Below are 23946 nucleotides of genomic sequence, written 5' to 3'. Positions count from 1 at the left end.
TTGCTCCTCATCCGTAAAGTTGGCGGGGTGAGATACTTAGTGAAGTAATATGGAAATCTTTATCCTCACTGATTCCTAAAATACTGTGTCCACTGCCCCTAGACTCGTCTACTGGGACTAGTGTGGATTTCTCCTACTTGAAAAGTTTATTATTCATTGAGACTAGGGTTGGGTAAGACGAAAAAAACTCCCAAGCTCGGGGGGGGGGGGGGGCGTGATGTGAATGTTGCAGCCAATCAGCTGTTAGAATGTGAAGGCTGCACCCAATCAGTGACCAATGATTAACCGCAGTGGTCACATTATGCCTCCGTGGATGTTGAAGCCCGAAGACTGGTAGAGTACACAGTAGTGAGTGAGTAGTGAGTGCTTGGGAGTGTCGTCAATCCGGCAGGAGAGTTTGGTTTTATTTTTCTTATCCACACCATCCTCGGATGATTGACAATAACTTCTAAGGTTGGAGAAAACACCAAAAATACCAAAATGGGTGGGTTTGACATGGGCATTTTTGGGTTGCAGCTGTCAGGATGTGACTACAGGTGTCCTACCAGGTATGAAAGGTCTGCCGACGAATGGCACAACACAGTAGAAACACCTGGGTAGTGTTATGCCGAGTTAGGAGAAAACCCCCGGCAAGTGACGCAACACAAAGGATGCACAATACAACAGTAGGCCCTTGCGCTAAGGAGAGGACAGCAGGGTATCATAATAATAACCTGAGGCTGATCCCTGCACTCCCTAACATCCCTAGATGGGTTCTTCCCCTTTGTGCCATCACATGTCTAGGCCCTGCTGACCCTGAACTCACCCTGACTAGTGAGGGCCAGCGACACTACAATAAGACAACATGAGGTATGAAAGACAAACAGGTGGGGAAAGACACAACGAAAAGCACTACAAGGTTTCTTCAGTAGTAGCTTTGCAGCTGCAATAGTGATGACACTGCAGCTATGCAGCGAAGAGCTCCTTCAACATGGTCAGCATAGGTATGAGCTATAGCTGGCATAGGGAGGAGTGAGGAGCGGATATTTATAGCAAAAACAATTCCTGTTAGATCACTGCAGGATAGAAAGGAGCTTTAATCCCTTCAGTGCTGGATGGAATTAAATACACTCCACTCAGGGTAACTGACAAGCTGCTTCAATATGTTCAGCATAAGAATGAGCTATAGCCAACATAGGGAGGAGTGAGGAACGGATATTTATAGAAGAAGGGAGTGGCTGCAGCTGAGGTTACATAAACTGTTAGATGACTGCAGGATAGAAAGGAACCTTAACCCCCTTCAATAGTTGATGGAATTAAATACACCCCAAATGAAGAGTGGGGTGTATTTAATAAGACAACATGAGCTACAAAAGACAAACAGGTGGGAAAAGACACAACGAAAAGTACTCCAAAATTTCTTCAGTAGTAGCTTTGCAGCTGCAATAGTGATGACACTGCAGCTATGCAGCGAAGAGCTCCTTCAACATGGTCAGCATAGGTATGAGCTACAACTGGCATAGGGAGGAGTGAGGAGCAGATATTTATAGCAAAAACAATTCTTCTTAGATCACTGCAGGATAGAGAGGAGCTTTAATCCCTTCAGTGCTGGATGGAATTAAATACACTCCACTCAGGGTAACTGACAAGCTGCTTCAACATGTTCAGCTTAGGAATGAGCTATAGCCAGCATAGGGAGAAGTGAGGAACGGATATTTATAGCAGAAGGGAGTAGCTACAGCTGAGGTTACAACAACTGTTAGATCACTGCAGGATAGAAAGGAGCCTTAACTCCCTTCAATGTTTGATGGAATTAAATGCACCCCAAATGAAGAGTGGGCACTAAAGCGTATCTGTGATCAACAATACGCTGTGACCTTCTGATCCCTCGAGAGCACATCAGGCCGGGATGTGATCTTGTGCCAGCAGCATAACAAAAAACTAGTGGCTTAGTGGCCCCAAACCTGGGGACAGGTTCTCTTTAAGGACCTCCTACTCTGGGTGGGGCTTTGTAGTTTCAAAGCATCACAGTCCTTACTTTTAGAACCTTTAAAAGGGTACAAAGAAGTTATTAATTTGCAAACGGGCCCTAATTCTGGACTTATACCTGGATACAGATTGCACGAGTGCATAAATATTCTACGGGTGGAATTACCCTTTAATATGGGTGTGTGGCGGGACATGTGTGCAGGTATTGTCTGCCCTGGTCTTCACCATTACAAGATGCGCATTCTTTCATTCCCAGCTCCGATCTTTGGCTCCCAGCTGCACTGAGTGTTTCCATAACACAGACCAGATGGAGCCCAGTGTCTCAGGGTCTTATCTGGAGTTGTTCTTGGCGGGGCTTAGTCCTGAATTTCAGGAATACTTTACTTTATTTAGGAGCAGGGCCGGCTCTGGCTCGGATCAGCCTCCCAACATCTGCTCTGCATTTCCAGCCATTTAAAGAGCATGGACTGGGACTGATGGGGGGGATCTTTTAACCCTTGCTCTCCTCCCACGCTCCCTACTTGTCATTTTTCACCCTCTGTCACATGACTGTATGATCCCAGCACATCTCCATTTCTCACGCTCTCTCTTCCTCTTCCCGTGTACTTGTTTGCATTAATATAGTTAATTTTCTTCCTCTTTTCTGCCGCTTCCCCACATCTTTATGCAATAAGGTCGATCTGTCAACTCCACACAGCACAGACGGACGTTTTAGAATAAACTGCTCTCCGAACCATTAATTTTTCAGGAATTAATAAGATTATTTGACATTAATGTGCATTTTTTTTTTTACCTTTTTTCCTACTTTGCATTCATAATGTGGACCCATCACGTGTACTCCTAAATAGTAACAGATGCAAATAAAAAAATATGGTTCAAATGTATCATTTGCAGATTTTCTTATTTTTTTTTAATCTTTTGGTATTCATTGGCAAATTCTTTATGTATTTCATTAATTTTGTGCTACTTAGTTTGGTCTTTAGCCTTATTTTAATTTGTCTTTTGTTTAGCTTTGTTTTTCCGATTTTTAATGTCAGTGTGGTTTTTGCTAATGATCATGCTACTTAGTTTGGTCTTTAGCCTTTTTTTAATTTGTCTTTTGTTTAGCTTTGTTTTTCCTGATGATCATTCTACTTAGTTTGGTCTTTAGCCTTTTTTAAGTTGTCTTTTGTTTACCTTTTTTTTCCGATTTTTAATGTCAGTGTGGTTTTTCCTGATAATCATGGTACTTAGTTTGGTCTTTAGCCTTTTTTTAAGTTGTCTATTGTTTAACTTTGTTTTTCTGATTTTTAATGTCAGTGTGATTTTTCCCTGATGATCATGCTACTTAGTTTGGTCTTTAACCTTTTTTTAAGATGTCTTTTGTTTAGCTTTGTTTTTCTGATTTTTAGTGTCAGTGAGGTTTTTCCTGATGATCATGCTACTTAGTTTGGTCTTTAGCCTTTTTTTAAGTTGTCTTATGTTTAGCTTTTTTTTTTTAATGTCAGTGTGATTTTTCCTGATGATCATTCTACTTAGTTTGGTCTTTAGCCTTTTTTTAATTTGTCTTTTGTTTAGCTTTGTTTTTCCTGATGATCATTCTACTTAGTTTGGTCTTTAGCCTTTTTTAAGTTGTCTTTTGTTTACCTTTTTTTTCCAATTTTTAATGTCAGTGTGGTTTTTCCTGATAATCATGGTACTTAGTTTGGTCTTTAGCCTTTTTTTTAAGTTGTCTATTGTTTACCTTTTTTTTCTGATTTTTAATGTCAGTGTGATTTTTCCCTGATCCTGATGATCATGCTACTTAGTTTGGTCTTTAGCCTTTTTTAAGTTGTCTTTTGTTTAGCTTTGTTTTTTTATTTTTAGTGTCAGTTTGATTTTTCCTGATGATCATGCTACTTAGTTTGGTCTTTAGCCTTTTTTTAAGTTGTCTTTCATTTAGCTATTATTTTTATTTTTATTTTTAATGTCAGTGTGGTTTTTCAAGATGATCATGCTACTTAGTTTGGTCTTTAGCCTTTTTTTAAGTAGTCTTTTCTTTAGCTTTGTTTTTCCGATTTTTAATGTCAGTGTGGTTTTTTTCTCTGATGATCATGCTACTTAGTTTGGTCTTTATCCTTATTTTAATTTGTCTTTTGTTTAGCTTTGTTAATTTTTAATGTCAGTATGGTTTTTCCTGATGATCATGCTACTTAGTTTGAGCTTTAACCTTTTTTTTGCATCTTTTTAGAGCCAAAAGTCGCTTGTGCAAAAAAAAAAAAGGATAAAGACCAAACTATGTAGCATGATCATCTTGAAAAACCATACTGACATTAAAAATCGTAAAAACAAAGCTAAACAAAAAGACAACTTAAAAAAACGGCACAAATCATTTGATCAATTTGTCGTGAATCAAAAAGTCACTGAGAGTTAATCACACCAAAAAAGTGGCGAAAAGGCAATGATGAATCAGGTATTTGTAATCTCAGCTGTATTCACTCCTCAATTCTTCCTATGTCGGCTATAGCTCATACCTATGCTGAGCACTCGGAATGAGACAGTCTCTGGAGAGAGCTGAGGTGTTGAATCAGTTGCAGCTGAGAAGTTCCTACTGGAGTGTTATTTGTTTTGTCTTTCCCTGCCTGTTTGTCTTACATTCCTCATGTCTTATTGGCAAGTGGCAAGACTAGCGTCTTCCTGGCCATCACTAGTCAGGGTGAGTTCAGGGCCAGTGAGGGCCTAGGTACGTGATTGGCGCACGAGGGTAAGGACCTGTGTAAGGACATTAGAGAGTGCAGGGATCAGCCTCAGATGAGTGTTAGGGGGGACCCCACTCCCTTCTTTCTTGCTTCAGGGCCTTCCGTTGTATTGTTACTCTGGTGTTTCCTCTTTGTTACGCTGCTCGCCGGGTGTATTATCAGACCTGGCGCGACAGGTGAAGTCATATCGTGACAATCTTGCAAAAAGCTCCCAAATAGCTGCCTCCAAATGGAGGTTTTCTCCTTTAGGAGAATATTCTGGTCTAGCAAGGCTCTTTAAGGCCCTGTGTGCACTAGAAAATGGAATTTTCTTAAGAAAATTCCGCAGGCTCTCAAAGATTTCCGCACCTGCGGGAAAAAATGCACCAAATCCGCATCGAAATCCGCATGCGGTTTGTTGCATTTTGGTGCGGATTTGGTGCGGTTTTTCCGCAGGTTGTTCCCTGCGGGATTTCACTGATGTAATTGTGAATTCTATCTACGGAAAAGAAGTGACATGCAATTGTTTTTGCTGCAGGAATCCCACAGCAAAACCTGCAGCTGTCAAAATCAGCTTAGTGCGCACAGCATTTTTTTCCCCATTGGATTTGCTGGTGAATCACTGCAAAAAGGTTATGAACATTTTCTGCAGCGAAACATGCAGCAAATCAGCGGGAAATCCAGCTAGTGCGCACAGAGCCTTAGGCTACTTTCACACATCCGGCTTGAGCTCTGCGGCTCAATCCGGCTGTGAAAGCTATGCAACGGATGCGGTGAACACACCACATCCTTTGCAAAAGTTTTTCCTTTGCGGCCAGTCCGGTTTTTGCCGCTTGCGGCATGCTACTGAGCATGCGCAGTGGCAAAAACCGCATGCGGCGGCCGGATGCGGTTATTGCCGCATCGCGCCACATCCGGCCGCCATAGGCATGCATTGAAAAATGCGCCGCATCGGCCGAATGCGGCGCGATGCGGTTTTTTTTTGCCGCACGAAAAAACGTGCCAGGCAACGTTCCATCCGGCCGCCGCATCGGCTAAATCTGCCGCATGCGGCAAAAACCGGACCGAACGGGAGCCCATGCGGCACTAAATAAAATCTATGCAGGAAAATCGCAACCAGCAGCAAAAAAAAACGGTTGCGATTTTCCTGCAAAGTGCCGGAGTGTGCCGCATTGCAAAAACCGGAGATGTGAAAGTAGCCTAAAGGGTCAGTATTTCAAGCAGATGTGTTTTTCTGATCCTGGACAACCCCTTTAAGGCTGGGGCTCCAAGGTGATTGCAGCAGATCACAGTGCAATGTTGAACAGAATTGTTTGGGCATCAACCACCTCCCAAAAAATTATCGATATCATCTAATATTGGATTGCATTTGGAAAGTGCAGTAATTGCAGCAATTGCCGTCAATACAAAGTTTCAGGTCCACTTGAGTAGTAGAAGAAAGTCTAATCATGCATAATTTGGCACGGTCACCACTTCTTTTGGGCAGCTGGACCCCGAAACTTTTTTTTTTTTTTTACATGTAATTGACACATATTTTTCATGGCTGCCAAATGAATTTATCACTCTTCTCCTCATTGTGCGGAGGCAGCTGCGAGCCATGTTGTGTCCAGTCCGAGCAGATGTAGGCTACTGGTGTCGCTTCAGCTGGCCACAAACTGCAAGACTCAGCTGGCAGCGCTTGCTGGAACTTCTGGTTGATTGCGTGGCACAGATGGACGGTGCCCGCGCTTTTTTTTTTCCCTCGCTCGCTGCTTCCTCCTCTGTGCATGTGGCACATTTGTAGAGATGTCAGTATGTTTGGAGACAGAGCTGTGTGGCTGCCCGGGCGGAGGGTGATGGAATCCAGATGTCAGATTCTGTCCAGCTGCAGTCCATTACAGAGCAAATAAAAATAATCCGAGGAGAGGAGGAGAGTTCCTGGCTGGAGCCTACGCTGGGAGCTCTGGAGGTTTCCAGGGATCTGTCAAAAACCCAGTGCAAAAACAATCCCCAGTGGTGAGAAATGATCCCTCAAAACAGGAGACTGTGAGACCGGCTGCGGGATGGGGCACCGGTATGGTACTGTGACGGCTTCATGGGCGTATGCGACACAATACAGACACAACGCGGTTTGTAAGGAACTCTAAGAGTAGACTGTGAGACCGGCTCCAGGATGGGGCACCGGTACACTGCTGTGACGGCTTCATGGGCGTATGCGACACAATACATACACAACGCGGTTTGTAAGGAACTCTAGGGGCAGACTGAGAGACCGGCTCCGGGATGGGGCACCGGTACACTGCTGTGACGGCTTCATGGGCGTATGGGACACAATACAGACACAACGCGGTTTGTAAGGAACTCTAGGGGCAGACTGTGAGACCGGCTCCGGGATGGGGCACCGGTACGCTGCTGTGACGGTTTGATGGGCGTATGCAACACAATACAGACACAACGCTTTTTTGAAGGAACTCTAGGGGCAGAATGTGAGACTAGCTTTGGGATGGAGCACCAGTATGCTGCTGTGACAGCTTGATCGGTGTATGCAACACAATACAGACACAACGCGGTTTGTAAGGAACTCTAGGGACAGATTGTGAGATCGACTTCGGGATGGGGCACCGGCTTGATGGATGTATGCGACACAATACAGACACAATGCAGTTTTGAAGGAACTCTAGGGGCAGACTGTGAGACCAGCTTTGGGATGGGGCACCGGTATGCTGCTGTGATGGCTTCATGAGCGTATGTGACACAGTACAGACACAACGCGGTTTGTAAGGAGCTCTAGGGGCAGACTGTGAGACCGACTCCGGGACAGAGCACTGGCTTGATGGGCATATGCGGCACAATACAGACACAATGCAGTTTGTAAGGCGCTCTAGGGGCCGACTGTGAGACCAGGATGGGGCACCGGTATGCTGTTCTGTTCACTTGATGGGTGTATGTTACACGATACAGACGAAACCCGGTTTTGAAGGAACTCTAGGGGCAGACCGTGAGACCGGCACCGGGATGGGGCATCAATATGCTGCTGTGTCGGCTTGATGGGCGTATGTTACACGATACAGACGAAACACGGTTTTGAAGGAACTCTAGGGGCAGACTGTGAGACCAGCTCCAGAATGGGGCACCGGTATGCTGCTGTGACTGCTTGTTGGGCATATGCGGCACAATACAGACACAACACAGTTTTGAAGGAACTGTAGGGGCAGACTGTGAGACTGGTTCCGGGATGGGGCACCGGCTTGATGGGCATATGCGACACAATACAGACACAACGCGGTTTTGAAGGAACTCTAGGGGCAGACTCTAAGACCGACACTGGGATGGGGCACCAGTATGCTGCTGTGACGGCTTGATGGGAGTATATCACACAACGCAGTTTTGAAGGAACTCTAGGGGCAGACTGTGAGACCGGCCCCCCGGATGGGGCACCAATATGCTGCCGTGACGGCTTGATGGGAGTATGCGACACAATACAGTCACAAAGTGGTTTTGCAGAAACTCTAGGGGCAGGCTGTGAGACCAGCTTCGGGATGGGACACCGGTACGCTGCTCTGACGTCTTGATGGGCGTATGCGATACAATACAGACACAACACGATTTGTAAGGAACTCTAGGGGACCTGGTTTATCTGTGCAGCAAAGAATGGGTTAAGGTCGCGGGCGAAGGGCTGCTGCTCCTGGCAAACTTCATCCCTCCTGTCTCCTGCCCTATGTTCCCTTCTTTGGTCTTGGCCAGAGATACATCGAAGAGCGGGATAGATCCCAGCAGCTGCCACACACCTGTCCCCGGCTTTCAAACTGGAGTGAACCCTCAGGACCGTACTGCTGGCAAAGGAATCGAGCGGCCAGGCAAGGGTTAATAATAGCAGAGCGCGGCAGGAGGAGGGAGGGCAACGGAGGGGGGCACAGCTGATCCTAACAGCAGGTGTTTGGGAATAGCTTTAACTGCTGCGTTCTGTCTTGTTTCCCCCCCCCCCCCCGGTCTCCGCCTCCACCTGAATGGTAATTTCTAGCCATCATCGCGCCTGACATACTTTGAGATTTTGCTTTTATTTCTCCAGGTGATGATGTAAATCCTTCCGAGCATCCTTGGACTCATGTGTCCGTCTTCTTCTTCTTCTTCGCAGGCGCATTCTACAATACAGCCATTACAATGCCAGACTCCCCGGCTGATGTGAAGACCCAGACAAGGACCACTCCGCCCAACATGCCCCCTCCGTCACCTGCCCTGAGCCAGGGGGGCAACCGCAACTCCTCCTTCACTCCGAGCACAAGTGAGATGATGCTATGTTTATTTTATTTATTTTTTTAATTTATAGATACCTTGATATAAAAGATCCTTTTTACCTAATTTTCTACATAGTTGTAAGCGAATGGTTCCATTGACTTTGCCAAAAATGCATCATGCACCATCGGACTATGTCCCATGGACGAGGGTTGGAGACAAAATGTGCCATGAACTGCAAACACATCTGCTACCTTGAGATGTGATAAGTCCGATCCTTATAAAGGTCATGTCAATAAGTCCTTAGTAGGCATTAAAGTAACCTAATATCCCGTATACTCCAATCTAGAACACAACGGAAGAGTTCACATGACAGCCCCTTCTGTAGAACCTATTAGGCAGTGGTGTAACTAGAGTTCGATGGGCCCTGGTGCAAAATTTGGACCTGTCCCCCCTTATGTTGGTCAGATGTATGTATATGTATGTATACATTTAGCATTCTAAATCCTATAAAGACACACAGGTTGCCCCTCCCCCCCCATTATGTAGTAATGTCCCCCATCCTGGGCTCCTTCCTGGTAAATATGTCCCCCATTCTGGTATATCCCCCATCCTTATATATATGCCCCCTATCCTAGTATAAATGTCCCCCATTCTAGCCCACATTCTGGTGTATATATAACCCCATTCTGGTAAAAATGTCCCCCATCCTAGTCTATATGTCACCATCCTGGTATATAGGTCAACATCCTGGTATATATGTCCCAATCCTGGGCCCCTCCTGATCTATACTGTCCCTCATCTGGTATCTACTGTCCCTCTCTTGGGGCCCTCCTGGTATATACACCTGCTGGGCCCCTCCTGGTATATGCTGTCCCCCTCCTGGGCCCCTCCTGGTATATACTACCCCCTTCCTGGTATCTACTGTCCTCCTCCTGGTATATATGTGTCACGCCCAGGAATATGGGGTACTCGGTCCTGGGTAGTGTATATCTTGGGAATGTCAGAGTGGTGGCCGTTGGCCGGTTCCGTCCCCTGGGCCCTTTTGTGATGGGGGTGTATTTACAAGGGATTAGGTTAATGTTCATATGTGATGCCACTTGCGGTGTTGTGGCTATAGGTATGGAGCCACCGCTGCAGAATGTCACAACTGGGGCTGGTGTTATCTGCAGCCTGGATGGTAGGCCCTCCGCTAGCAGGGCCGGGCCCCAAAAGATAGGTGATATGACAGATGTTAGAAGAAGTGAGTCCACACCAAAATTCAGTGCAACTGGTTTTACTCACTGCTGGTTGGTGGTAACTGGTGGCCCGAGGGCCGGCTGGTTTCACCTCCAGGTCCCCTTCGTCCCAGTGCCAGTTTGGTTCCCTGGTACTTTCTTCCCCTGCACCTGTCTCTGGTAAATTTGTCCCCGTGGCATAGAGCAACTGGGGGTCCCCGTTCTGTGGTTTGTCCACTTCTGTCCGCCTGACTGTAGCGTGAACCCTGTGGGGTTGGAGTCTCTGGTCCTGTCCCCGGTTCTCCCTTTGCTACTGAGTCTTCGGATTTTTAGGATCAGCAAGGTCCCTGATGGTCCCCTCGCTTTGCAGGTGTTAACAGGTCGGCTTGGAGCTCTTTAATGTCCTAGGGTCCTGTACCCCGTCGGTGCGTAGTTCCGGGAGTACTTCACCGTATTCCACCGGCAACCACTCTCCTGGGTACCAGGTCACCGTTAACCCCGTGTCAGTACGTCTCCTCGCCTCTTTTCAGACTATCCGACTTCTCTCCACAGTCCGCCCCTCCCACCTGGTCAACTAGTGGACTGGACTGGCTCCACCTCTAGACGGCCATCCATTGGTCCCACCCTAGCTATGTACCATTTTATGGCGGATTGTTGGGGAAAAACCTGGGTTTTTGGTGTTACCGGCAGTGGATCTCCGGGTTCCCTAAGGGGGTAGGCCCTGCATCCTTGTGGGGATGCAGAACCTTGTAGTACCCTGAGGGCTTCAGGGGCGCTACATATGTCCCCATCCTGGTAAATAAATCTCCGTTCTGTCTAATGCAAAAAACAACAACATTGTACTCACCCTGCCCGGCTGCCACGTCATCGTTCAACGTCATCCTGTGTACCCAGCACACAGTGGCCGGCAGCTTTCAATGGCATTGGTGCTATTGCAACGCATGACGTCATTGTTATGGGCCGCCCTCAGTCACTGGGACGCAGAGAAAAGCTGCCAGCTTCTGTTTGTCCGGCTACGTGTATCACAGTACAGAGACCTGACCCACACATCCAGCTGAAGCAGGGGGGGCTGGGGACACGGGCTCAGGCGCGGTTGCAATCCCTGCGACCGCAATCGTTCTGCACCTGCTGTTAGGGCATTTAAAGGGTTTATTTCCATCCTTACAAATGGCTATTATCAGATAGGTCTTATAAAAACAAGCAATTTTGCAATTTACTGCATGTTAAAATGTGCAACCGTTCTTGAGATATTAACACTTTTCTTTTGTTTATAGCCAGTTGCCTTGGAGACCGACCACCGCTGCTATAGCCAGTAACCTTGGAGACTGACCACCGCTGCTATAGCCAGTAGCCTTGGAGACCGGCCACCGCTGCTAGACAGCAGAACATGCTCAAGGCTTACAAATGTTTTTCTATGGAGCTTGTAAGCGCTGTTTTGAAGTTGTGCAGGATCACCGGAGCACAATTAACTTCTAATCCTGGCAGAGTGCTTACAAGCTTGACAGCAGCGGTGGTCGGTCTCCTAGTTAACGCGTCGTAAACAAAAGAAAAAGTGTTAATATCTCAAGAACGGCTGCAAATTTTAACAAGCAGTAAATTACAAAAATTCTTATTTTTACAAGTACTATCCGATAATATCCATGTGTGAAAATGGGAAAAATCCCTTTTAAGACCGGTGACTGACTATCCTACATGATTATAGGATCGTTGTGATCATTTGCCATTTTTTGCTCATGAGTTTAGGTAACTTTTGCAAAATAGGCAATGTTTATTCAATGGATGATGACTCACGAAGGAATAATTGGTGGAATAATTCTTTAATTATTCTTAAAAGTGTCCTCTTCTTCCAGCTTGTTGGAAGGGTCCATCAACATTTGACCCCACTGATCTGTTAGCTGTGTGGGAACCTAGCAGTAAGTGTGTGATCTCCCTACAGCTCCCCCACAGGGAAATTTAGGTATTACACCCTGTCCATTCAACTTAATCAGTTGTCCTTGTACTGCAGACAGGATAGGGGTCACGCTAGGTACAGGGAAGTACCTAGTGAGCTGTGAAAGTTAAGGAAAGGGAACCCCTGCGTTTAGGGAAGGGAGAGATGGTGACCCCTGACCAAACATGTAGCTGGTCCCTGAGGTCCCTCACCACCCTAGATAGGTTCCGCACCAATGCACCAAACCGTATACCTGACCCTAGGCATCCCTAATGCTGGACCATAAATAGGGAACGGATGGGATGAGCTCTTCCTCAACCCCACTAAACGCCAAAGGAAGACACAAGGGGGGGACACATGGGGGTAAAAGCATGACCTACTTATCCACAGATGACTCAGGTAGAAGTTCAACAACGATACCATAGATGAGTACAAGCCACCTGCTTGCAGCCAGAACTAGAATGAACTGAATAATACCATCAGCATCAGTCCAGGGAAGAAGGGAGTATTTAGGCACTAAGAGAATACTGATGATCAGCAGCTGGATGGAAGGACGGCTCCTGCTGGGTCCAAAAGGGGGTGAGATGAAAATCCAGCAGGAAAGCTACCTATACCAATGAATACTGAGAGCAGGAACAATAGAAAGTCAGGGAGCATTCTGCGCAGCCAAATGCTGTGATCTTCTATTGCCAGAAACCACACAACTCACACACCCATGACAATAGATCTTCAGGAGCATTAACTAACCTCTTTAACAGTAAAATTCTCTTTTAGGGTATGTGACAATGAGATGTCTGAACTAGACGACCCCTTTAAGTGCCTTAAGATGGATTGAATCTCCAGAATATCCTGTCTTTCGGCCGGCCTACTAATATGTTCATGGTGTCTTTGATGTGATGTCCATCTTCTGGTTGCTCGCCCAATTTTGCTAAAGATTTGGCAACAAATGGTTCCTTAAAAAGCCTTTCCTAATGATGGTTGATGCTGCTACTTGTGCCTTGGCAGGTCTACTTTTCATGGATATATCAGGCCTGCTTTTGATGGGCACATTAGGTCTACTTTTGATGGGTATATCAGGTGTACTTTTGATGGGCATATCAGGTGTACTTTTGATGGGTATATCAGGTGTACTTTTGATGGGTACATCAGGTGTACTTTTGATGGGTATATCAGGTGTACTTTTGATGGGTACATCAGGTGTACTTTTGATGGGCATATCAGGTGTACTTTTGATGGGTACATCAGGTGTACTTTTGATGGGCATATCAAGTGTACTTTTGATGGGTATATCAGGTGTACTTTTGATGGGCACATCAGTCCTACTTTTGATGGGCACTTCAGGTTTGCTTTTGATGAGCATATCAGGTCTACATTTGATGGGCATATCATGTCTACTTTGATGTGCCCATCAAAAGCAGGCCTGATGTGCCCAGCAAAAGTAGACCTGATGTGCCCATCAAAAGCAGACCTGATGTGCCCATCAAAAGCAGACCTGATGTGCCCATCAAAAGCAGACCTGATGTTCCCATCAAAAGCAGACCTGATGTTCCCATCAAAAGCAGACCTGATGTTCCCATCAAAAGCAGACCTGATGTGACCATCAAAAGTAGGCCTGATTAGCCCATCAAAAGTAGACCTGATAGGCACATCAGGTCTACTTTTGATGGGCACATTAGGTCTACTTTTGATGGGCATATCAGATATACTTTGATAGGCACATCAGGTCTACTTTTGATGGGCACATCAAAGTATATCTGATATGCCCATCAAACGTAGACCTAGTGTGCCCATCAAAAGTACACATGATATGCCCATCAAAAGTACACCTGTTGTGCCTATTAGGTCTACTTTTGATGGGCACATCAGGCCTACTTTTGATGGGCACATCAGCTCCACTTTTTCTGGGCTCATCAGGTCCACTTTTTCTGGGCTCATCAGGTCCACTTTTGATGGGCACATTAGGCCTACTTTTGATGGGCATATCAGGTCTACTTTTGATGAGCACATCAGGTCCACTTTTGATGGGCACATCAGGTCCACTTTTGATGCGCACATCAGGTCCACTTTTGATGGGCACATCAGGTCCACTTTTGATGGGCACATCAGGTCCACTTTGATGTGCCCATCAAAAGTAGACGTGATCTGCCCATCAAAAGTAGACCTGATGTGCCCATCAAAGTAGATCTGATATGCCCATCAAAAGTAGACCTGATGTGCCCATCAAAAGTACACATTATGTGCCCATCAAAAGCAGACCTGATGTGACCATCAAAAGTAGGCCTGATGCGCCCATCAAAAGTACACCTGATAGGCACATCAGGTCTACTTTTGATGGGCACATTAGGTCTACTTTTGATGGGCATATCAGATATACTTTGATAGGCACATCAGGTCTACTTTTGATGGGCACATTAGGTCTACTTTTGATGGGCATATCAGATATACTTTGATAGGCACATCAGGTCTACTTTTGATGGGCACACCAAAGTATATCTGATATGCCCATCAAACGTAGACCTAGTGTGCCCATCAAAAGTACACATGATATGCCCATCAAAAGTACACCTGTTGTGCCTATTAGGTCTACTTTTGATGGGCACATCAGGCCTACTTTTGATGGGCACATCAGCTCCACTTTTTCTGGGCTCATCAGGTCCACTTTTTCTGGGCTCATCAGGTCCACTTTTGATGGGCACATTAGGCCTACTTTTGATGGGCATATCAGGTCTACTTTTGATGAGCACATCAGGTCCACTTTTGATGGGCACATCAGGTCCACTTTTGATGGGCACATCAGGTCCACTTTTGATGGGCACATCAGGTCCACTTTGATGTGCCCATCAAAAGTAGACGTGATCTGCCCATCAAAAGTAGACCTGATGTGCCCATCAAAGTAGATCTGATATGCCCATCAAAAGTAGACCTGATGTGCTCATCAAAAGTACACATGATGTGCTCATCAAAAGTAGACTGATGTGCCTATTAGGTCTACTTTTGATGGGCACATCAGGTGTACTTTTGATGGGCACATTAGGCCTACTTTTGATGGGCACATCAGGTGTACTCTTCATAGGCACATCAGGTCTACTTTCGATGGTCACATTTTGGTATTTTTGATCCCGTCTCTTCAGCTATGACAGCACGTGTCTCGTACTTTGCAGCATTGTCTCTCGACAGGTCCATGAGCTTTGCCGTCTTTGGCCAGATGTTGTCTAATTAGATGTTGGGTTGTGGAAGCTTCTGATCTGATGGGTTTTAGTTTAAGCTGGAGAGGAACAGATGCATGTGTGTGTCCGTAATCCATGTCCCTAATGTGTGTGTTTTTGTGCCTGTAATCCACGTGTTTGTGTTTATTATTGTGGATTTTTGACGTTCGGTGCACAGTCTGCTTTTTCGATTTCATCCCCGTGCAGCTCTGATACATAGAGAGCATGTGAGACGGACACACACACACATGCCCTATGTCACTTTGGGATCCCACCTGTCAGTTGTGGGCATGTGGTTATTTTTGGGCTGCTCTTTCGTGGGCCGCCCCTCGGTTTGCACTCGGTGCCAGTGTGTCAGTCCTCGGAGAGCAGAACTGCAATAGGGATAGGGGTAGAGATATTGGGAAAAAGGTAAGTGAACCCTCCACGTACGCCCCTATCCCGGGGGCCTTCTGTTGCATGCATATCAAATATATGAAATACCATGCCAAAAATTTGGATTTGGGGGTCTGGAGTATATGTGCCGTATGGATACGATGCCGCAGATTTCACATGCACTGGGTACAATGTGTGAATTATTTATTTTTGGACAATATTTGGAGTTTTTATTGGCCGTGCAATTAAATCTTTTGCAAAGGTAATAAAAAATTAATTAAAATGTCATGCACTTTTTTTAATTTTTGCATATTTTTTATATTATGATATTTAATGTCCCATTGCTAACTGTCGATTTCTGCTTCTGGAGAGGGAATATGGACATTTTGAGATCATTTAGACTGGCGTGGGTATAAGAAATGCATCTTGGGTGGGATTTTTGATGCTCGTCTGGTCAACACAAGTGCGGGGTGACAAGGGCTGGAATGTAATGTGTGGTTTATAAATATCACGCCGGGTTGTGCAACTGTGAAGTAATAATCCTTAATGACCCTTCCTTACAGTGATGAACGGGAGCAGCCACTCTCCCACCGCCATCAACGGAGCACCCTCTACCCCCAATGGATTCAGCAATGGACCCTCAGCATCATCCTCCGCCGCATTAACCAATCAGCAGTTACCCCCGGCCTGCGGGGCCCGTCAGCTCAGCAAACTCAAGCGCTTCCTGACCACCTTACAGCAGTTTGGCAGTGACATATCTCCGGAGATCGGGGAACGCGTGCGTGCACTGGTGCTCGGGCTCGTGGTGAGTGCAAAAATGGATTTAGGCCATATTCACGTGCAGATTTTTTTTTGCAACATTTTTGCAACATTTTTATATGCATCTTTGCAGGTTTTTTATGTATTTTGCAACATTTTTATATGCATTTTTGCGACTTTTTTTCTGTATTTTGGCAACTTTTTATGCATTTTTGCAGCTTTTTTTATGCATTTTTGCAACATTTTTATATGCATTTTTGCAACTTTTTTTGCATTTCTGCAGCTTTTTTTTATGCATTTTTGCAACATTTTTATATGCATTTTTGCAGATTTTTCATGTATTTTTGCAACATTTTTATATGCATTTTTGCGACTTTTTTTTCCTGTATTTTGGCAACTTTTTATGCATTTTTGCAGCTTTTTTATGCATTTTTGCAACATTTTATATGCATTTTTTCAGGGGGGTTTTTTATGCATTTTTGCAACTTTTTTTCATTTCTGCAGCTTTATTATGCATTTTGGCAACATTTTTATATGCATTTTTGAAGGGGTTTTTTTATGCATTTTTCAACTTTTTTATGCATTTTTGCAGTTTTTTCCGTATTTTTGCAACATTTTTATATCTATTTTTGCTGCTTTTTTGTGAATTTTTGCAACATTTTTATGCATTTTTGCCGTTTTTTTATGCATTTTTGCAACATTTTTATATGCATTTTTGCAGCTTTTTTATCCATTTTTGCAGCTTTTTTATGCACTTTTGCAACATTTTTATATGCATTTTTGCAGCTTTTTTTTATACATTTTTGCAGCTTTTTTAATGCATTTTTTTCCCAGGTTTTTTATACATTTTTGCAGCATTTTTATCAGCCATAGAAAGCAAAAACAATTTCTGCAATTTTTGCAATTTCTGCAATTTTTGCAGCATTTTTTTTTTACACCCATAGAAAGCGAAACACAATTTTTGCAACAAACGTTATTGCAACATTTTTTTTCAGCCACAGAAAGTGCGAGAAAAAAATTCTGCAACAAATGTTTTTGCAGCGGAATTTTTTTCAGCCACAGAAAGAGAAAAAGATTCTGCAACAAACGTTTTTGTAGCATTTTTTTCCAGCCATAGAAAGAAAAAAAAAAAATATGCAACAAATGTTTTTGTAGCGGTTTTTTTTTACAGCCATAGAAAGTAAAAATGTTTCTGCAACAAACGTTTTTGCAGTGTTTTACTTTTCAGCCATAGAAAGAGAAAAAGTTACTGTAACAAACGTTTTTGCAGATTTTTTTTTTTGCTTTCTTTGGCGGAAAAAAAAAATATATAATATAATAATATAATCCGGATTTTTTTTTCCACCATAGAAAGCAAAAAAAAAATATAAATAAATAAATAAATAAATAAATAAATAAAAATCACTGCAACAAATGTTTTGGATTTTTTAGCCGTTCCTAAACATGGTGCAATATAAGAAAATCTTGTAAAAGGCTCAACTTTTTGATACTTAGTTTATGGCAAAACCTGGTGTAAACAGTTTGGCCTATTAAATGTATTGCTGTTGAAATTACCAGATTATTAGAAGTCGGATGTTTAAAATTTTACGCCTTTGCCTTCTATTGTTGGCTGCAGAATGAGTTAACTGAGAATCTGTCAGTGAGCTTATTCAGATTGAATGATGAGAGAGTTTGTGATTACTGATGAGCGGGCACTACCATGCTCGGGTGCTCAGTACTCATAACTAGTGAGGAGCGGGCACTAGCATGGTCAGGTGCTCAGTACTCGTAACTAGTGATGAGCGGGCACTACCATGCTCAGGTGCTCGGTACTCGTAACTAGTGATGAGCGGGCACTACCATGCTCGGGGGCTCAGTACTCGTAACTAGTGATGAGCGGGCACTACCATGCTCGGGTGCTCAGTACTCGTAACTAGTGATGAGCGGGCACTACCATGCTTGGGTGCTCAGTACTCGTAACTAGTGATGAGCGGGCACTACCATGCTCGGGTGCTCAGTATTCGTAACTAGTGATGAGCGGGCACTACCATGCTCGGGTGCTCAGTACTCGTAACTAGTGAGGAGCGGGCACTAGCATGCTCGGGTGCTCAGTACTCGTAACTAGTGATGAGCGGGCACTACCATGCTCAGGTGCTCAGTACTCGTAACTAGTGATGAGCGGGCACTACCATGCTCGGGGGCTCAGTACTCGTAACTAGTGATGAGCGGGCACTACCATGCTCGGGTGTTCAGTACTCATAACTAGTGATGAGTGGGCACTACCATGCTCAGGTGGTCAGTACTCGTAACTAGTGATGAGCGGGCACTACCATGCTTGGGTGCTCAGTACTCGTAACTAGTGATGAGCGGGCACTACCATGCTCGGGTGCTCAGTACTCGTAACTAGTGATGAGTGGGCACTACCATGCTTGGGTGCTCAGTACTCATAACTAGTGATGAGCGGGCACTACCATGCTCGGGTGCTCTGTACTCGTAACTAGTGATGAGCGGGCACTACCATGCTCGGGTGCTCAGTACTCGTAACTAGTGATGAGTGAGCACTACCATGCTCGGGTGCTCTGTACTCGTAACTAGTGATGAGCGGGCACTACCATGCTCGGGTGCTCAGTACTGGTAACTAGTGATGAGCGGGCACTACCATGCTCGGGTGTTCTGTACTTGTAACTAGTGATGAGCGGGCACTACCATGCTCGGGTGTTCTGTACTGGTAACTAGTGATGAGCGAGCACTACCATGCTCGGGTGCTCAGTACTGGTAACTAGTGATGAGCGGGCACTACCATGCTCGGGTGTTCTGTACTCCTCACAAGCAGTTGGACGCTTGGATGGGCGTGACTTGAGTACCAGAGTATAATGGAAGTCAATGGAGAACTCGAGCATTTTTCTGGAGTTCCCCATTGACTTCCATTATTCTCGGGTACTTGAGTCATGCCCATTCGAGCATCCAACTACTCGTTACAAGTGCAGAGCACCCGAGCATGGTAGTGCCCGCTCATCACTAGTTACGAGTACTGAGCACCCGAGCATGGTAGTGCCCGCTCATCACTAGTTACGAGTACTGAGCACCCGAGCATGGTAGTGCCCGCTCATCACTATCTACGAGTACAGAGCACCCGAGCATGGTAGTGCCCGCTCATCACTAGTTACAAGTACAGAGCACCCGAACATGGTAGTGCCCGCTCATCACTAGTTACCAGTACCGAGCACCTGAGCATGGTAGTGCCCGCTCATCACTAGTTACGAGTACTGAGCACCTGAGCATGGTAGTGCCCGCTCATCAGTAGTTACAAGTACTGAGCACCCGAGCATGGTAGTGCCCGCTCATCACTAGTTACAAGTACTGAGCACCTGAGCATGGTAGTGCCCGCTCATCACTAGTTACGAGTACCGAGCACCTGAGCATGGTAGTGCCCGCTCATCACTAGTTACGAGTACTGAGCACCTGAGCATGGTAGTGCCCGCTCATTACTAGTTACGAGTACTGAGCACCCGAGCATGGTAGTGCCCGCTCATCACTAGTTACGAGTACCGAGCACCTGAGCATGGTAGTGCCCGCTCATCACTAGTTACGAGTACTGAGCACCCGAGCATGGTTGTGCCCGCTCATCACTAGTTACAAGTACTGAGCACCTGAGCATGGTAGTGCCCGCTCATCACTAGTTGCGAGTACTGAGCACCCGAGCATGGTAGTGCCCGCTCATCAGTAGTTACGAGTACTGAGCACCTGAGCATGGTAGTGCTCGCTCATCACTAGTTACGAGTACTGAGCACCTGAGCATGGTAGTGCCCGCTCATCACTAGTTACGAGTACCGAGCACCTGAGCATGGTAGTGCCCGCTCATCACTAGTTACGAGTACTGAGCACCCGAGCATGGTTGTGCCCGCTCATCACTAGTTACAAGTACTGAGCACCTGAGCATGGTAGTGCCCGCTCATCACTAGTTACGAGTACTGAGCACCCGAGCATGGTAGTGCCCGCTCATCAGTAGTTACGAGTACTGAGCACCCGAGCATGGTTGTGCTCGCTCATCACTAGTTACGAGTACTGAGCACCTGAGAATGGTAGTGCCCACTCATCACTAATTACAAGTACTGAGCACCCGAGCATGGTAGTGCCCGCTCATCACTAGTTACAAGTACTGAGCACCCGAGCATGGTAGTGCCCGCTCATCACTAGTTACCAGTACTGAGCACCTGAGCATGGTAGTGTTCGTTCATCACTAGTTACGAGTACTGAGCACCCGAGCATGGTAGTGCCCGCTCATCACTAGTTACGAGTACAGAGCACCCGAGCATGGTAGTGCCCGCTCATCACTAGTTACGAGTACAGAGCACCCGAGCATGGTAGTGCCCGCTCATCACTAGTTACCAGTACTGAGCACCCGAGCATGGTAGTGCCCGCTCATCACTAGTTACGAGTACAGAGCACCCGAGCATGGTAGTGCCCGCTCATCACTAGTTACGAGTACAGAGCACCCGAGCATGGTAGTGCCCGCTCATCACTAGTTACGAGTACAGAGCACCCGAGCATGGTAGTGCCCGCTCATCAGTAGTTACGAGTACTGCGCACCCGAGCATGGTAGTGCCCGCTCATCACTAGTTACGAGTACAGAGCACCCGAGCATGGTAGTGCCCGCTCATCACTAGTTACGAGTACAGAGCACCCGAGCATGGTAGTGCCCGCTCATCACTAGTTACCAGTACCGAGCACCTGAGCATGGTAGTGCCCGCTCATCACTAGTTACGAGTACAGAGCACCCGAGCATGGTAGTGCCCGCTCATCACTAGTTACGAGTACAGAGCACCCGAGCATGGTAGTGCCCGCTCATCACTATTTGTCATTCAGGGAGACAGAGCTTGTAAAAGCCAAACGGTGCAAAATTTTTAATGGAACTCAATTGTAAAAATGATTGCTAGCCCCCAATATATGTTTTTAATAATTGTCACCAAGGGTGGATAACCCCTTTAATTCCTTACAAAGATAAAGAAATAAGATATACGTAGAAGCAGTGCGGTAACATTTGTATTGTATTTTCCGTTTATTGCAGAATTCCACACTCACAATTGAGGAGTTCCATTCGAAGCTACAAGAAGCCACCAACTTTCCTCTCCGTCCATTTGTCATCCCTTTTCTGAAGGTATAGCTCTTAGGATCATCTATATGTTATCCTATTATTAAGAAAACCATGTTTTGCTAATGACATATAGAAGTCCTCTGTGTGCGATCCCATCGCCTCCCTCTATGATACGCTTCCTCTTATTTCTCCTTGCTGACTGGAGAAGTACATGAAATTATAGGCTTCCTGCGCTTTCTATTGTAGGCGAACCTCCCATTACTGCAGCGGGAGCTTCTCCACTGTGCCCGCCTGGCAAAGCAAAGTCCCGCACAGTATTTAGCACAACATGAACAGCTCCTCCTTGACACCAGTGTCAGCAGTTCCCCGAGCGATTCTTCCGAAATCTTATTGGAAGTGAATGAGAACGGCAAGAGGAGGACACCCGACAGGTACAACATCAACGGCTTGTGCCACTTTCTCCAAGGGTGGGATGCCATCTTATCTGATATCATAATGGGAATTTTGAACAGTCTTTTGTTATATTTTTCAAGATCTTTAATTGTCTTCAGATCAGTGGTGGTCCGGGTCCTCAACCCCCCACTAATCTCTCTCTCAAAAAAAAAAAATGCACTGGCTTCTGCTTGAGAAAGTGCACAGAGCCGAGTTTGGAATCAGCAGAAAGTCATAGGTTTTCTACCGAATCCATACTCTGCTGTGTGCTCTTCTGCCTTCCTCTTCTCACTGGGGGTCCCAGGAATCGTATCCCATTGATCTACAGGCAATTAAAGTCCAAATAACCTGATTTGTCCACCCCTACGATTCTTGGATGTCCTTTTTAGATCTAGTAAGAAAATCTTTATGGATGGCGCGTCCTACTAAAAATGAATAATGATGTTTTTCTTCATAATCAGGACCAAAGAGAGTGCGCAGGAAGGTCTCCATCCGGACCACCTCCCCAAGCGTCCATGCACCACAAGTCCAGCACAAAGATACAGTCCCAGTAATGGGCTTCTTCACCCACCCACCAATGGCCTCCCGCACCCCACTCCCCCGCCGACACAGCACTATCGCTTAGAGGATATGGTGCTGGCACACCACTACCGACATACAGATCCACGGGAGATGCGAGAACGTCACCGACAGGCAGGTAAGGGAAATAATGGCGCGTGCTCAGATTTAAAGGGGTTGTCTGGTGAGAAATAGTTGTCACCAATCCTAGGGATCAGTGATAACTTATAAATCGGTGGAGGTCTGACTGATGGACCCCTACAGAATGGGGCACTTATATGTATGTTAGAATGGAGCAGGAGTGCTCATCATGCCCAATACGGGGAAGTACTAAATGAACGTTGAAAGGTAAGGGAAGCGTCCAGGGAACGGGGAGATGATGACCCCTGGCCAAAACTACTGCTGGTCCCTTGGGTCTCTCACCACCCTAGATAGGTTCCACACCTATGCACCAAGCCGGAGACCTGACCCTAGGTATCCCTAGTGCTGGTCCTTGGGGTCCCTCACCACCCTAGGTAGGTTTGCACTTATGCGCCGAGCTAGATACCTGACCCTAAATATCCCTACTGCTGGTCCTTGGGGTCCCTCACCACCCTAGATAGGTTCCACACCTACGGTATGCACCAAGCCGGAGACCTGACCCTAGGTATCCCTACTGCTGGTGCTTGTGGTCCCTCACCACCCTAGATAGGTTCCACACTTATGCGCCGAGTCGGATACCTGACCCTAGGTATCCTTAGTGCTGGGCCCTAAATAGGGAGTGGGTGGGATGAACTCTTCATCAGCCCCACTAAACACTAAAGAAGACACAAGGAGGATACACAGGGAAAAAGTATGAACTACTTATCCACAGATGACTCAGGTAGAAGTTCAGCAACGATACTACAGAGGAGTACAAACCACCTGCTTGCAACCAGAGCTTGTATGAACTGAATAATATCAACAGCACCAGTGCAGGGAAGAAGGGAGTATTTAAGCACCAAAAGAATACTGATGAGCAGCAGCTGGGTGGGAGGAGAGCTCCTGCTGGGTCCAAAAGGGGAGAGATGAATCCAGCAAGAAAGCTACCTATACCAATGAATACTGATAGCAGGAACAATGGAATGTCAGGGAGCATTGTGCACAGGCAAATGCTGTGACCTTCTATTGCCAGAAACCACATGATTGTCTGTCATCCGTTACACCCAACCTGTAGGAGGGCCGAGCTTAGCGCCATCACATAGACAATATGTAGAGGAGTGGTGCCACTCCATTCAAACTGGGCGACAAGTGCTCCATTAACGCTAGCGATTAGATATGACAATTGTGTTGTATACGCTTAAGATCATATTCATCCCAACAAGCAAATTTCGGTGGGGTTTAGTTCTTCCCTTAGGTGGATTGGACATGTTGAATTTCAACATGCCCAATCCTTTTGTTCTCAAAGGAAATAATCCACCATCTAAAGCATCTGGCAGTGGATTATGACCCTCCAGCCACTCTTGGATGAGCGTGCATAGCCTTGGGGGCGGTTCGGAGT

The 23946-nt window shown here is 45.9% G+C and overlaps 1 protein-coding gene across 3 annotated transcripts in view; it reads left to right on the top strand.

Annotated features, from left to right (window-relative positions):
• Positions 1–23946, top strand: part of CBFA2T3 (CBFA2/RUNX1 partner transcriptional co-repressor 3) — a 73620-nt gene that overhangs the window by 27264 nt on the left and 22410 nt on the right. For all 3 annotated transcript variants that reach the window (XM_075325933.1, XM_075325931.1, XM_075325932.1), the window contains exons 2-6: positions 8779–8925; positions 16168–16409; positions 21411–21500; positions 21684–21868; positions 22331–22566. In XM_075325933.1, the coding sequence (XP_075182048.1) occupies positions 8805–8925; positions 16168–16409; positions 21411–21500; positions 21684–21868; positions 22331–22566 (874 nt within the window). In that variant the 5' untranslated portion in view covers positions 8779–8804. The remainder of the gene's footprint in view (positions 1–8778; positions 8926–16167; positions 16410–21410; positions 21501–21683; positions 21869–22330; positions 22567–23946) is intronic.

The sequence above is a fragment of the Anomaloglossus baeobatrachus genome, chromosome 10 (genome assembly GCF_048569485.1).
Source record: "Anomaloglossus baeobatrachus isolate aAnoBae1 chromosome 10, aAnoBae1.hap1, whole genome shotgun sequence".
Classification (NCBI taxonomy): Eukaryota; Metazoa; Chordata; class Amphibia; order Anura; family Aromobatidae; genus Anomaloglossus; species Anomaloglossus baeobatrachus.
This window is presented reverse-complemented; position numbering and strand designations above follow the sequence as displayed.